The sequence below is a fragment of the Panulirus ornatus genome, chromosome 29 (genome assembly GCF_036320965.1).
Source record: "Panulirus ornatus isolate Po-2019 chromosome 29, ASM3632096v1, whole genome shotgun sequence".
NCBI lineage: Eukaryota > Metazoa > Arthropoda > Malacostraca > Decapoda > Palinuridae > Panulirus > Panulirus ornatus.
Window position 1 is genome coordinate 11609612 of NC_092252.1, and position 15000 is coordinate 11624611.

The 15000-nt window shown below is 42.4% G+C and overlaps 2 protein-coding genes and 2 pseudogenes across 2 annotated transcripts in view; all 4 read left to right on the top strand.

Annotated features, from left to right (window-relative positions):
* Positions 1-2379: 2379 nt before the first annotated feature.
* LOC139757958 (cuticle protein 7-like) lies at positions 2380-3896 on the top strand (annotated as a pseudogene).
* Positions 3897-6767: 2871 nt separating this feature from the next.
* Positions 6768-8505, top strand: LOC139757960 (uncharacterized). Its single transcript, XM_071678894.1, has 3 exons — positions 6768-6821; positions 7819-7890; positions 8009-8505. Exons 1-3 carry the CDS (start codon positions 6810-6812, stop codon positions 8279-8281), a joined length of 357 nt encoding a protein of 118 aa, XP_071534995.1. The 5' UTR covers positions 6768-6809; the 3' UTR covers positions 8282-8505.
* A 2676-nt stretch (positions 8506-11181) lies between these two features.
* Positions 11182-12474, top strand: LOC139757959 (cuticle protein 7-like; annotated as a pseudogene).
* Positions 12475-14714: 2240 nt separating this feature from the next.
* The window catches only part of LOC139757961 (cuticle protein 7-like), a 1629-nt gene continuing 1343 nt past the window's right edge, over positions 14715-15000 (top strand). Inside the window, exon 1 of the mRNA XM_071678895.1 lies at positions 14715-14787. Within this exon, the coding sequence (XP_071534996.1) occupies positions 14776-14787 (12 nt within the window). The 5' untranslated portion in view covers positions 14715-14775. The remainder of the gene's footprint in view (positions 14788-15000) is intronic.

Genomic DNA, 15000 nt, shown 5'->3' on the forward strand with positions numbered 1-15000 from the left:
TCTCTTTTGAGTCTGCGAGCTCTCAAAGTAACACAGAAAGTCTCACCAATGCCCCATGTATACTCGAGCATGTAAACACATTCAACATGCAAGGAAATCTACCTCACTGCACAGACTGATGAAAAACCCTATGGTAAAACAACATCAAGGAAAGGTATCAAGTCCGTCAATGTACTCTTGTTTATCTTCCTTGACAGTATTTTATGGATGAGTTCAAAAATGTTCTTTATTTCTGTGGAACAACTTGCATAAAGAGATTAACTAAGCTACAAACTCACAGGAATATTCAGAGCTCTTTCCACCCCACGGTGAGGAAGTGTCGACCATGGAATCTGTCTGATATTTCCTCGGTACGAACATGAGTTTTAACTTCTAAAGGTATGTGGGCCTCACGAAGCCAACTTCACTGAATGTGACTAAAACTTCCGATAATCTGAACTGCTGACCAATAATAAAGTATATACGAACCAAAGTTGGCAATTTCCAACGAATGATGACATTAAAGTCCCACAGGTAAAACACACTGTCAAATCAAGCGACGGCTCTAAGAGTTTCACAGTGTACGCTCGGGGCCGAGCATCGAGAACGCTAACTCTGTATCACAGGTTCGAATAATGTAAACGTCTGTCAAGATAATCACAGTTATTGAGATGGAGTCAGAAAGCGAGCCTTCGTGTAATCTGTCTGTTCCAGCGCGCGCTGACCACAGAGAACGTCCTGAGCGATACAACTTTTTTCGTCCATGATGAATGAAAAATGCTTTAGACATTGCTCGGCGAATGCAGAGTCAATTTGATTTTTCTTACGTTCCTGTTTTGAAGACCATGAATATTCTTTGGTGTCTCGGATGATTATTCAGAATCCTATATTGAGGGGAATGCTTAAAAGTTCCTCGGGATTAAAACGAGGAGAATGCTTAAAAGTTCCTGCACTCCAAAATAATCTTGATATGTTCCTTGGGGTTAAAAGAATCCTCAAGTCTGCTGCGTTCAGCAAAATGCACGGAAATTCCAAGGTGTGGTTAACACACCCGACTAGCTGGAACGACCAAAGTCTTGGATCTGCGGTGAAACTTCCCAGACACGGAACCCTTGAGGCAATGTTTACATAGAGGCATTGGTGGACCCACTAAATTGGTAACTATTACTGTCCACAAATTACGTCAGTTCTTACGAAACGTTTCCCGTTCTTTCCTCAAGTACTGCAAGAAAAAGAGAAGACTTTCGGCGTCTTCATTACTCGAAATATACCCTGAAGAAATAGTGTACCAGTTAACTAAATACCACAATGAATTTTCTTGCTACGGTCACAAATAGTGAACTAAAATAACTGTTTCTACGGCAACTCACTTCGTATCAAGAAACATTCTCGTCTACCTATACAGTCCACAAACTGTGACGCTCACCGTAACTCTCAACAAAATTTGTTGGCCGATGGCTTTCGTTAAGGACAAAAAAAAAAGATCGAGTCTTGTGGAAGAGAACTAGAGAAAACTCCCTTTACGGACACACACACACACACACACACACACACACACACACACACACACACACACACAAAGACTGGTATCCCTGGCAAGTGTGGTCTGTGAGGTACTGGAAAAGATAACCAGACAGGAAAGGGATGTGTTCCTGCACAGGAGAAATTACTTGAGAGACAACACGGCTTCGGGAAAAAAAAGGCTGCATATAATGAACCTCTTCCATTTCTACGAAAGAGTGAGCTCAGCACAGGGCAATAGAGAAGCTGGACAGATGAATCTGAGCTGTCAGAAAGCGTCCGATTTGTATCGCATGGGAGGATGGTTAAGAAACTGGATCACCAGGAGGGAATAGGTGGCAGACTCCTTCAATGGACGGAGGATTTTCTAAGTGGATGGGAGGAGAAGACTCATGTCTAGGGAGCATCTCAAAATGAGATGAGGTGTGTGACCAGTGTCCTGTTCTGCACAATATCTCTTCTTGATCAGCGTTAATCACCTGCCAGAATGTATAGACTCCTACCATCAACTATTTACAGGTGACGCAAAGTTCATCAAGGAAATGAAAAGCGAGGAGGATTGCATTATACAAATGAACCTAGACAAAACCCTAAAAGTCGATCTGATACATCGTTTTTGAAATTCAACCCAAGAGAACGCAGTCATGAGGATGGGCCGCAGTGAAAGATGACCACACGATGAGTACTATCCGGCAGGAAGTTAACCCGCAAGTGTGTGTGTGTGTGTGTGTGTGTGTGTGTGTGTGTGTAGGAGGGGCAGGGGTGGGGGGGATGTATTGGTACGTGGGTCAGAAACGTGATGACATGACGCAATGCCAACCTTCACGGGGCGGGGTACCACTAGGTATTTAAGCCCAGCTGAGACAAACTGCAGACACTCGAAGACGGCAAACCACAGCCAACACAACGAGGCGCAACACAATGTTCTACCAAGTCAGTACCAACATTTCAAGTAATCTTTGCAATGAGTGTTCTTGCTTTATCTCACGAGCGAAAAAAATCACTTCTCAAAAAGGCTGCAAAAGGTGGAAATATCTGAAGTGTTTTTACCCTTAACTTGAGCTGTTCTGATATCTTGGTTCGAAATCCACCACGGCACACTTAGTCAAAAGAATAAGAAAATAACGAAACAAACGGTATAAGAACAACAGGAACAGGATAATTAATAATAAGAATAGTGAAAGAGACATAGATATTAATTCATAACACACGCAGTAAGGGATTTTTTCTTTCCACGCGGGTCACAAAATGTTTCGTAGATGAAACGTGAGAAACATTAAACGCTTTGAGCAGAAAACGTGGATCTTGTAAAATTCTGGTGCAGGTTCATTGCGACACAAATTTCATGTAAATGATGAACTTAAAACATACACACACACACACACACACACACACACACACACACACACACACACACACACACACACATTACATATATTCTCTTAAGATAATTTTACTTAAACATCTGATAAAGTACAGCCTTTCCTTGGGGATTCTTATGTTCATTCCTCAGCAAGCACAAGAGAGGAGCTCTATCCCACATATACGGGTTTTGTAATCAGTGTTACTTACTACCTGCAGTACAAATGTTCTCTGCCATTTAATGGAATATAAAACACTGAGAAATATCTTCATTACGTGCCAAGCAAACACCGTTCTTCTGTCCCCAGGTGCTGCTGGCTCTGGTGGTGGTGGCCGCGACCACGGCTGACCCAGGCGACTATGGACACAGTTATCCTTCGGTGAGTGGAGTAATGATCATCATGATCAATAATACAAACCTCTCCCTTCTTACACTTCAATACATGACAGTATCCTAACTTGGATATTATCCTATATATCTCAACTGAAACACATTTCATTACGTCCACAGGGGTATATGCCCTACCACTTCAACTACGGAGTGAGCGACCACTACAAGGCCACCGACTTCGGCCAGCATGAGAACTCTGACGGTAAAAACGTTTGGGGCACCTACTGGGTCAACCTCCCTGACGGTCGCAAACAAAGGGTAAGTTAGCTTCTCCAGGTTTACTTACTCTCCAATAACGTCATCTATATTTGTAAATCCAACAGCCATCATACAACTTTGGCATTCATATCTTATTACAAATTTATCTCACCATCCACAGGTGGACTACACGGCTGACCACTACAAGGGCTACGTAGGCCAAGGTCAGCTACTACGGCAAGGCTCACCACCCCAAGCACTACGGTCCACCCGTCACCTTCTTCAAACATCACGGTTACGGTCACGGATACGGACACTGAGACGACTGACGACTACACCTACACGACTCTCTCCCACTGTAGAGAGCCGTGCCGCACGGAACGTTCATTCCTTTGTAGCTTTTAGTTTTTATATAATAAATAAATACATATCCTTGACCATGAATTTAAATTTACCTAACCTACATGGCTCAAATTGAGGAAGTTGGCCGTGACATTCACGTCTCAGTAATGTCAATTATAAATACACTAAAGTGGCCTCACACAAGCAATTTCCACTTGACTAAAACCAGAATACACATGCTTAAAGAATATGGATGCCTCGAGTACCGCTTGGAGGTGCTACTGGGTTTGGCGCCGGTCGTCGTGCTCACGAGTATAACAAGTACAAACACAGGTAATCTACAAGACTGTTACCACAGTAATAGATGGGAAAACACAACCCCTCCTAGGGGCGAACAATGGTAATACTATCCAACTGAGATCGTGACGGCTCGTACAAACAGGTGGGCGAGCATCAAGCTGGTGCGGTACCTTGAAACGGCGCCACGTACCAGCCCAGCCATGCGTGTCCGATGTATGACAGAGCCAAGAATACAGATCACAACAATGGCCTCTGATAGCTCCCTTTACAGTTTTAGGAAATATAATGCGGCCTATATATATATATATATATATATATATATATATATATATATATATATATATATGGTTTACACACGAGACATGAGTGAGATGATCAAATGGTAACTTAAATAAAGTAATGCCTTTTTTCTTTTAAGGAAAATGGTTCACTTTCTGTTGTTGCCGACATGGCTGTAACAAAAAAATGTACGAAAGTCGCGGCCATATTGGCTTAAAATGAAAACCAACGTGTACATTAAAACGAGAAAAGGAAACGTGGATAAAATTAAGGTTCTGAGGTGGTTGAACACCTGACTCTTGACGGTGGAAACGGGTGAAAAAAAGTGAAATAAAGGAAGAAGAATTACATAGATTCCATAACTTCGGTATTCAGGGAAAGGGATAGATAGACATTCTAGTTAAAAGACAGAAGGAGGAAAGAGGACCCACCGCATATATGCCAGCGGTATTCCATACTGGCGCAAATGAGGCCCCTGCTGATATGGAACCAAGTTTTAGAAGAAGAATAACTGGGCTCACTGTACAACATCCCCAGCCCCCTGGGAAGATTTTGTGATGTTGATTAGGAAAGTTTCCAGGTTGGAGCGGATTAGGATATGGTTACGCATGACATGTTTATGTTACTCGAACGTTCCACTATAATGTTCTGAAATTTGATTAAGTAAAATGAAAGATTAGGAAAGTGAGTGAGAGAGAGTAAGAAAGTGAGTTTTTGCACCGTTGACTGCAAACCTAGCCCAGTTCCGCTTGCTTCCCTATCCCCAGGTTCTACCCAGGTCCAGTTTTACTAAGAAAGGAAATAATCATGTTCTGTGCCCGATATAAAACGAGTACGGGAGTAACGAAGGGAAGAGAAAATAAGCTGAAGTTTTGGTACTGAAGAAGAATCATCGGCGTGGGAGTGAATAGGGAGAAAATAAAGTGTACTCAATAGATACAAAAGACGGAACCTTGTAGGATATCCCAGTCTAACGGCACGTTCTGCACAGTATAAAACTCGCCTGGCAAGTAAACATGGCCAGTGCAACTAAACTAGATTTTTCTTTATTTACCTTCCAAGTAATGCGGTTTTGACGGAGCGAGTACCACTCTGTCTGCCTTCACGTTTTAGTGTTTCTATGATGGACACGACCCTGCCTCAACCTGGCCACTGTCAACACAGCCATCACTCATCCCCTTCTTTTCGTAATCCTCAATGATCACGGTGTGCCACTGCATTTGGTGCCATCATTCAAGTAGTACAATATCAGGGCTCACACTGACGTGGTTATGATTACCCTTTGACCACACACCTTAGACGCAACAGTCCTCCTAAGACTTCGACTACAACGTCTGACAGCTACAAAGGCGGCAACTTCGCCCTGGGTAAATTCCCTCACTGCAAAATTGCGTGTGGCTTCCTGTATCGTCGAAACTTCCCACCAGCAGTATACATGAAGTAAGTACAAATATAAACTGTGACTCTTACGAAGCAATTTATCATCCATTCCTTAATATAAGGAGGAAATAATAACGGATTTGTCGTCCTCATCTCAGAGTAGCACGAAATATACCTATCTGTTTGAACCACATCTAACTCCACATCACACTAAATTCTCACCTACTAATATAGTCGTCAAAGTGAGGTTCACAACTGTTACCAATATTGATAAGTATAAGTTTCGGTCAGATATGAAATAAGTCTTGTGGAAAAGACCTTTGCACACACACACACACACACACTCACCAGCTAGTTAGAACTCGCGATGTTTACTGCCTCTCCAGTAGTGCGAACCCAAAACGTAATTAACAGTTGTCAACTCAACGAGAAGCAACGATCATTTCCTATTAAGTTTAAAACTTACAATTCACCCAGGTCTAGTTAATCCCCATGTGCTAGAACTCACGGCACATTAGGCACAATGCGACTCCAGTCTACACACTAGAGAATAATACAAATCCAACCAAGACTTAAGGAATACCATACGCCTCTTCAGTTGAGTAACCTCAAGGCACACCAAAGTTTAATGTCTTTGAGTAAACTGAAGTCATCAGACTAACAGAAAACGAAATACATGAACGAACAACAAGCACTTCAGCACACTGGAGAAGAGGATAAACTTTCTGATGCTATGTATCATACATATGATATACTAATCATTCTAATTCAACATCTAATCAAGATATCCCACATCCTAAATGTATAAAACAAGCAAATCAAATTGTGCATCACAGATCGACAACCGTCCCACAAAACCCGGCTGAATTCCATCTCGAGTGCGAAAGAATTCGTTTGGGAACGTACTGGTACTGGAGGCACAAAAACGCGACCTTCGGCATGACGCAAGACCAACGTTCACAGAGGCGGGGTACCACCAGGTATTTAAGCCCAGCTGAGACGAACTGCAGACACTCGAAGACGGCAAACAACAGCCAACACAACGAGGCACAACACAATGCTCTACCAAGTCAGTACCAACACTTCAAGTAATCTTTGTAATGAGTGTTCTCGCTATATAACTTATGAGGGATATTCACTTACAATGGCGGCAAAGGTGGAAATATCTGAAGTGCCTGAAGCCCTGAGCGGTACTATCTTGTTCTGAAGCCCACCACGGCACAGCTATTTATGAAAAGCAACGGGAAGAGCAAGAAAACATAATAATTTGTTCCATACACAAGCAGTAAACATTACTGCAACGTGAGTCACAATAATCAGCTGATGAAACGTGAAGTAATTAATATTCGCCTTAAGAAAAACTGACGTTGAGAACAGGAAACGTGGAACTTGCAAAGAAAAATAAGAAAAAAACAAATGGTTCTGATTAACTGTTAGAAAAAAAAATTCATGTGAACTGTTAACATAGAATATATATATATATATATATATATATATATATATATATATATATATATATATATATATATATATATATATATATATATATACGAACAACTGGTATTGTACAACACTTACTTGCGGATAATTAAGGTCATAAGCAGGCACAAGTTTTTCAGTCGTGCCGATATCAACGGTTGGGTTGTGTTACACCCTGTGCTCATCCTGTGAGCGATAACGCTAGAAGGATTACAGAGATCACAAAAGGTCTACGTCAGAACCCTACAGGCTGATATTCATTACTTAAGCTGTATGACTGTCCTTCATTTGGTGCGTTTTACCGACTAGATGCAAAAAGTGGAAAAAAAAAAAATTTGACTTTAGGGTATCTGAGAGGGCTTGTTTAGACCTATCCCTAAAAAGCCATATTCCATAAATTATTTACTCAAGCTTTCAACTGCATCTCTTGGCATTTTGAATAACAGAATATCAATACCTCCATTAACAAGCGATCTCTGCACCATCAAGTGGAAAACGAAATTTATTGTGAAAATATTTCATCTCGTGCCGAGCAAACATTGAGCTAGTCTTGAGTATTAAGTGCAACACCGTGCTTCTGTCCCCAGGTGCTGCTGGCTCTGGTGGTGGTGGCCGCGACCACGGCTGACCCAGGCGACTATGGACACAGTTATCCTTCGGTAAGTGGAGTAACGATGATTGTGAACAACATAATCCTCTTTGTTCATACATAACAGTATCTTAACTTGGATCTAATACTATACGTCTTAAATGAAACACATTTCATTACGTCCACAGGGGTATATGCCCTACCACTTCAACTACGGAGTGAGCGACCACTACAAAGCCACCGACTTCGGCCAGCATGAGAACTCTGACGGTAAAAACGTTTGGGGCACCTACTGGGTCAACCTCCCTGACGGTCGCAAACAAAGGGTAAGTCAGCTTCTCCAGGTTTACTTACACTCCAATAACGTCATTTATATAGTACATTCCATAGCCATCGTACAACTTTGGCATTCATATCTTACAAACGTATCTCTCTACCCACAGGTGGACTACACAGGCTGACCACTACAAGGGCTACGTAGCCAAGGTCAGCTACTACGGCAAGGCTCACCACCCCAAGCACTACGGTCCACCCGCCACCTTCTTCAAACATCACGGTTACGGTCACGGATACGGACACTAAGACGACGACCACACCACCCCTCTCCGACACACCAAAGAGCCGTGCCACACGCACTTTTATGTCCTTAAATGTATTTCTACTATTAATAAATATATAACCTTGATTATGAATCTATTTATTCACTTCTCCTTCGAGGGTCACGGTGTGTGGGTGGTGACTATCAGTTTATGTATCAGTAATGTTAATAATATAAACCCTAAAGTAGCCTCACATAAGCAAATTCCAGTCGATTATAACCAAGACATATGTCTAAAAGAAAATGGATGCCTCGAGCACCGCTTGAGAGTCGGCTTCGGTGAAGGTCAAATGTGACACCACTATACTTGGAGCTTTAGGTCGTGGCGTCGTGCTCAAGGACTGCATCATCGTGCTCAAGACTTTAAAATGTATCCACAAGTCGTTTACGAGACTGTTACCACCAACACCGAAAAAGAAACAAACAAACAAAAAAAAAAAACTAGAAGCGAACAAAGGTCATCATATTTGACTAAAATCGTGACGGCTCGTACAAAAACTGCGCCACGTACCAGCAGTCTGCATAGCCATGCGTGTCCAAAAGTGACTATAACCAAAGAAGGCCACACCAATGGTCCCCAATCGCTACCTTTCAAGGTTTACCAAATATTATGCGGTCTACGCAGGGAATACGTAGGAAGTATTCTTTTTTCCCTATCCCCAGGTGAGGATATTCCCTCAGTGACCCAGTTCTCTATTCTTAACGCTACCTCGCTAACGCGGGAAATGGCGAATAGTTTGAAAAAAAAAAATATATGGTTGTTATCCATGACAGATGAGTGGAAGGGTGGAGTGATGAAACACAAGACTAATCACAGGTGAGGGAGAGAAAATGACTGGGGAGAGGTAAAGGAACACAACCTAGTCACCGTATACCATGGTTCACAAAGCTACAGAAATCACTGGGAAGGAGTCTTCTTCAGGTTGGCCAGGGCAGTAGGGAATAAGGTTGGTGACGGACGCCCTGTGAGGCGAGACTCACTACTAACAACCACACAGGGGGAGAGGAGATGGTCCCGACAGCCAATCAAGGAGCGGCAGTTATTCGGTGGGTACCTCGGACGACCTCTGGTGTATATGTAGTTTTTTTACCCTTTCTATGATTCTTCTGGGGAAGCTCATGTCGTAAAACAAAGAATAAAATATTTCGAAGTTAGTCTTGTGCTTCAGCACTCTCATCCTTCCGGTCATACAGTATACATTTACATCGACTTTACTCGCATATAAAAGTCCAAAATAATCCTTTGGTTTACAAGAGAGATCTTATTGAGATCATTTCAAGGAATGTGTTTGATTCCCTTTCTACAGAAGCCGACACGACACGGACATAGAACATACGAAGGCCGCAGCCATGTCGGTTTAAAATGGAAACCAATGAGAATATCAAAACAAGGAAAAATAAAGAAAACTAAATAAGAGGATTAATCTAAGCTCCTGAATTTATCTAAAACCTGCCTCTTGAAGGCGCAAAGGCAAAAGGGAGAAATAAAGACGAAATTATGATATGAAATTCCACAACTCGTTGGAAAGGAAGAGGCATCCATAACGGTCAATCTTCGTGTGGTGGCCGTCTCCACGGAGAGGCTATGAGAAGCAGCATCTAGCAAGATACCACGGGTCCCGAGTCTTCCGTGTTGACCGACAAGCAGCTCGTTCTCGTAACAGTGGACGAAAGGATAACCAAGGGTAAAAGAAGAAGAAAGCACCATCACGCTGGGAAAGGGATGGCTAAAGAGAGGAAGAGGAGAGTAAAATACTTTACAATCCGTTCTGGGAAGAAGATGAAGAGCCACCCCAGGTATGCGAGAAGTCTCCTATACTCAAGAGGCAAACGAAGGCCTTGTAGATATGAGAGAGGTGCTCAGAAGAAACAAATAACTGAGCTTGCTATGCAGAATCCCCCAGCACCTGGGGAGATTTTGTAGTGTTGATGAAAGGGGTCTGAAGGCTGGAGTGCAGGACATGGTTATGCTTAAGTTACTGCAAGGTTCAACTATAATGTTTTGACATTTGATAGTGGGTAATGAGAGAGATTAAGCAAGACAAGCAGGAGGAAAGTGCGTTTTTGTGCTGTTGACTGCTGCCTTATTCGGAGATTTGTGCAAAGGTCGAAATTCAGGTAAGAAATAATGAAATTCAAGTAAGAATCGAGTAATGGAGTAATGAGAGGATGAAATGGTACACTGTAGTATCAGGATTGCGATGGAATCGTAGGCCTAGGCATGACTAGGGTCTTAAAGATGAAAAATCATATTCTTTCCAAAACATAAGTGTGTAGGTAATACGACAAAGCGTTGAGGGATATTCCAATATAAAATCAAGATTTGCCCACCAATTACCATCTATGTAACGCACATACAGCACAAAATCCGGCAGGTAACTGCACTTAACTGGAAATTAATAATCTCAGATAAACATGGCCAGTGCAATTTGACAGCCACTTCAGCACACCATAAAAGCAGGAAACGTTGCTTATCCCTTACACAGAAAGCAAATACAAAGATATCACTTTCATGTGATTTGTATCGTAACCAACATCTAATCGTGATATTCCTCGTCCAAAATAATACAAAACAAGCAAATCACAGATCGACATTGTCCCATAAAACCTGACAAAATTCCGTCTGGAAGTAGAAAAGAATTCTTTTGGAATGTATTGTTGCATGGGTCAGAAACGCGACCTTCGACATGACGCAAGACCAATGTTCACAGAGGCGGGGTACCACCAGGTATATAAGCCCAGCTGAGACAAACTGCAGTCACTCGAAGACGGCAAACAACAGCCAACACAACGAGGCACAACAAAATGTTCTACCAAGTCAGTAGTAACATTTCAAGTAATTACTTGCAATGAGTATTCTCGATTTACAAATTCACTTATTAAGGCAGCGAAATGTGGAAATGTTTGACGTTTTTGCATTCTTACGTAGAGTGGTTCTGATATATTGATCCTAAGCCTACCATGGCACACTTACTTAGAATAAAAAAAAGAGGGGAGAGGGAGGGACAGAGAGTGAAAGGAAGACGTAAAATAATAATAATAATGATAGATATATATCAATTCATAAACCTTGCAGCAAGGATTATGAACACGCGAGTCACGTACTTCCGTTGATAAAACGTGTACAACTTAATTTCATTTTGAGAAACATTAACGCTGAGAGGAAGAAACACTGGACCTTGTAAAACACTGGCGCAGACGCAGATTCTCTACTGACAGAAAACTTCACGTAACACCTAGTAAACTGTAGCGTTTCCATGTGGACCAGTATGGTCGTCACGTACAAGACGGAGACTATATACTATAAATCATTTAACAACGGGTTTTGCAAACAGTAAAATTTATTACCTACATTACGTGTGCTTTCTACCGTTAGATGGAAACCAAAATATACTTTGAAATATGTTCTTTTCGTACTAAACAAATATGAGCGAGTCTGAGTATCAAGTGCGACATCGTCTTCTGTCCCCAGGTGCTGCTGGCTCTGGTGGTGGTGGCCGCGACCACGGCTGACCCAGGCGACTATGGACACAGTTATCCTTCGGTGAGTGGAGTAATGATCATCATGATCAACACAGTCCTCTAGCTTTATATACATCAGTATCTTAGATTGGATAAAGTTAAATGTCTTAACCAAAACGTTTCATTACGTCCACAGGGATATATGCCCTACCAGTTCAACTACGGAGTGAGCGACCACTACAAGGCCACCGACTTCGGCCAGCATGAGAGCTCTGACGGTAAAAACGTTTGGGGCACCTACTGGGTCAACCTCCCTGACGGTCGCAAACAAAGGGTAAGTCAGCTTCTCCAGGTTTACACTTTGATGTCATGTAATGATAAATCCCAGAACTAACATAAAATCTTAAGAATTCCTCATAAATTTATCTCTCTTACCTCAGGTGGACTACACGGCTGACCACTACAAGGGCTACGTAGCCAAGGTCAGCTACTACGGCAAGGCTCACCACCCCAAGCACTACGGTCCACCCGCCACCTTCTTCAAACATCACGGTTACAGGTCACGGATACGGACACTGAGACGACGACTACACTACCCCTCTCCGACACATCAAAAAGCCGCGACACATGTACTTCATTTCCTCTAGATGCATATTAAAAGATTTATAATATCCTTGAGCATGAATTCATACTTACCTAAACTACGGGTCGTTCTGGTGGGGAAGTGGCCTTACCATCCATGGGTCAGTCATGCAAATAACATGAACCGTAAAGTGGCCTCACATGTGCAGTTCCAAGTTCGATTAAAGAGGTAAAAGACTAACGGATGCCCGGAGTACCACTTGAGAGTACTGTCTTTGGGGCAAATCAAAGGTTACATCATCACATCTAAAGGTCGTGGCATTGTGCTCAAGGATCGCCTCGCTGTGCTCCAGGTGTTTAACATGTATCCACAAGTGATTTACAAAAGCATCATCGCTAATAACACAATATAGTGTAGGGAAACCTAAGGCTATATCATACCAGTAAGATCGTGAGCAGCGCGTACGAACAGGTGGGCGAACATCGAGCTGGTGCAGGTTCCTTGAAACTCGGCCACGTACAAGCACAGCCATGCGTGCCCACTATATATGACTGACCAAAGAATAGAGATCACAACAATGGTCTCCCATTGGTCTCCTACCGCTATTGTTGAATATATCTATGAAATACAATACGACCCATATATTGTAATTGACTTTTGCCGTTTTGATAAAATCCTTTATATTTCATAATGGCCAACAGCTTTCTCCACTTGGCCACATCGATTTAGTAAAAGAAAAAAAAAAAGAAAAATCCCGCTTCCTCCAAGATAACCTCTTGGAGGAAGCGGGATTTTTTTTTTTCTTATGCCACCAGTATTCCTTCCTTACTGGGGCAAATGAGGCCCCTGTAGATATCAAATACCTGCTCGGAAGAAAAAACAACTGCGTTGAACAGCAACATGCCCAGTTCCTAGAAGGGAGATTTTGTGGCGATGATGATATGCAAGGTTAATTAGCAGGGTCTCCTCCAGGTCGGAGTGGAGAGGATATGGTTACGCATAGCATGTTTATCGTAACTCCAAAGTTCAACTACAACGTTGTTATTTGACAGTGGGAAAATACGCGAGATTAAGGAGGAGACATGGGTCGAAACTGAGCACTTTGCTCTGTTGAATGCAACCCGGGTACTGCTTCCCATTCTGAAATTCCGCACAGGTCCGAACTAAGACAGGAACTAATTACGTTCTCAAAAGAAAGACAAAAATAGTGGGAACTGGAGTAAAGAGTGGAAGAAAAAATAAGCTGAAGTGCCGATACAGCTATGAAACCGTCCGCCAAGCGAATAGAACTGAAGTCTAAAGGAAAATGTATTTTCTGAGAAAGAATGTAGGGGACAGGACAGACCCTTGAGGGATGTCATAATCTAATATCACATTTGCCCTGTAATCACCATATACGTATGTAAGGAGGCAAACAATTAGCCCGGCAACTGCATTATGCTTGAAACTCATTCCTTTGAACATGACCTGCTCAACTAACCCAATACATTTTTTCTTTTTTTTTTTTTTGCCCCCACAGTGATGTGGTTCTGATAGGTCGGGCACCACTCCGTCAGCCTTGAAGTTGTGTGTTCCGTGATGGGCAAGGCACGACCTAACAAAACTGCCACCATCCAAACCTTGTTCATCAAGATCCTGATCCTCACAGATCACGGCGTTGAACAGTATTTGTTGCCATCATCCAAACAGTATTGGAATCGTGCATGATAATGACGACCCCCTGATCCCCATCTCAGATGCAACAGCTTAACGATTTTGACGACAATGTTTGATACTTAAAATGCCGGCAATATCCGCCAGTTTCTGTCGTCAAATCAAAGCACACCAAAATTTTATGACTCTCCAGTCGAGTAAACTCGAGGCACACCAAGATTTAAAGTGTCTGAGTGGAGTAAACTAAAGACATAAAGTTGTCTGGAAACTGAATATGTAAACAAACAGCCACTTGAGCACACAAGATCTAAACATATCACATTCATATGATTTGCGTCGCAGCTAATATACCAATGATTCATAATCCCACATCTGATCACCTTATCCCACGTCCTAAATAGGTTAGCAAAAGCAAACCAGTAAGTATCACAGACCTACAATGTCCCATAAAACCAGGCAAAGTTCCCTCGTCTCGACGTGGAAAACCATTCTTACGGGAACGTAGTGGTACGTGGGTCGGAAACGTGATCTTCGATATGATGATATGACGCAAGCCCAACCTTCACAGAGGCGGGGTACCAGGTATTTAAGCCGAGCTGAGACAAACTGCAGTCACTCGAAGACGGCAAACAACAGTCAACACAACGAGGCGCAACGAAATGTTCTTCCAAGTCAGTAACGTTTCAAGCAATCTCTGGAATGAGTGTTCTAGCTTTAACATACGGGGGGAAAAGGTGGAAATAACTTAAAAGCTATTTTTCCTAGATATGACATGGTTGTCCCGATATCTCGGTTCCTAGGCACAATTATTTAGCGAACTGGAGCAAAGTGGTGTACAAGATACGACGAGCTGTCAATGCCCAGATCCTGGACATAAAGCGAGA

What these genes read in the sequence shown, in the direction of transcription:
- LOC139757960 (XM_071678894.1), top strand. An exon ending in ATGGACACAGTTATCCTTCG is followed by an intron (nt 7,891 to 8,008) that starts GTAAGTGGAGTA and finishes TTACGTCCACAG; the next exon opens with GGGTATATGCCCTACCACTT.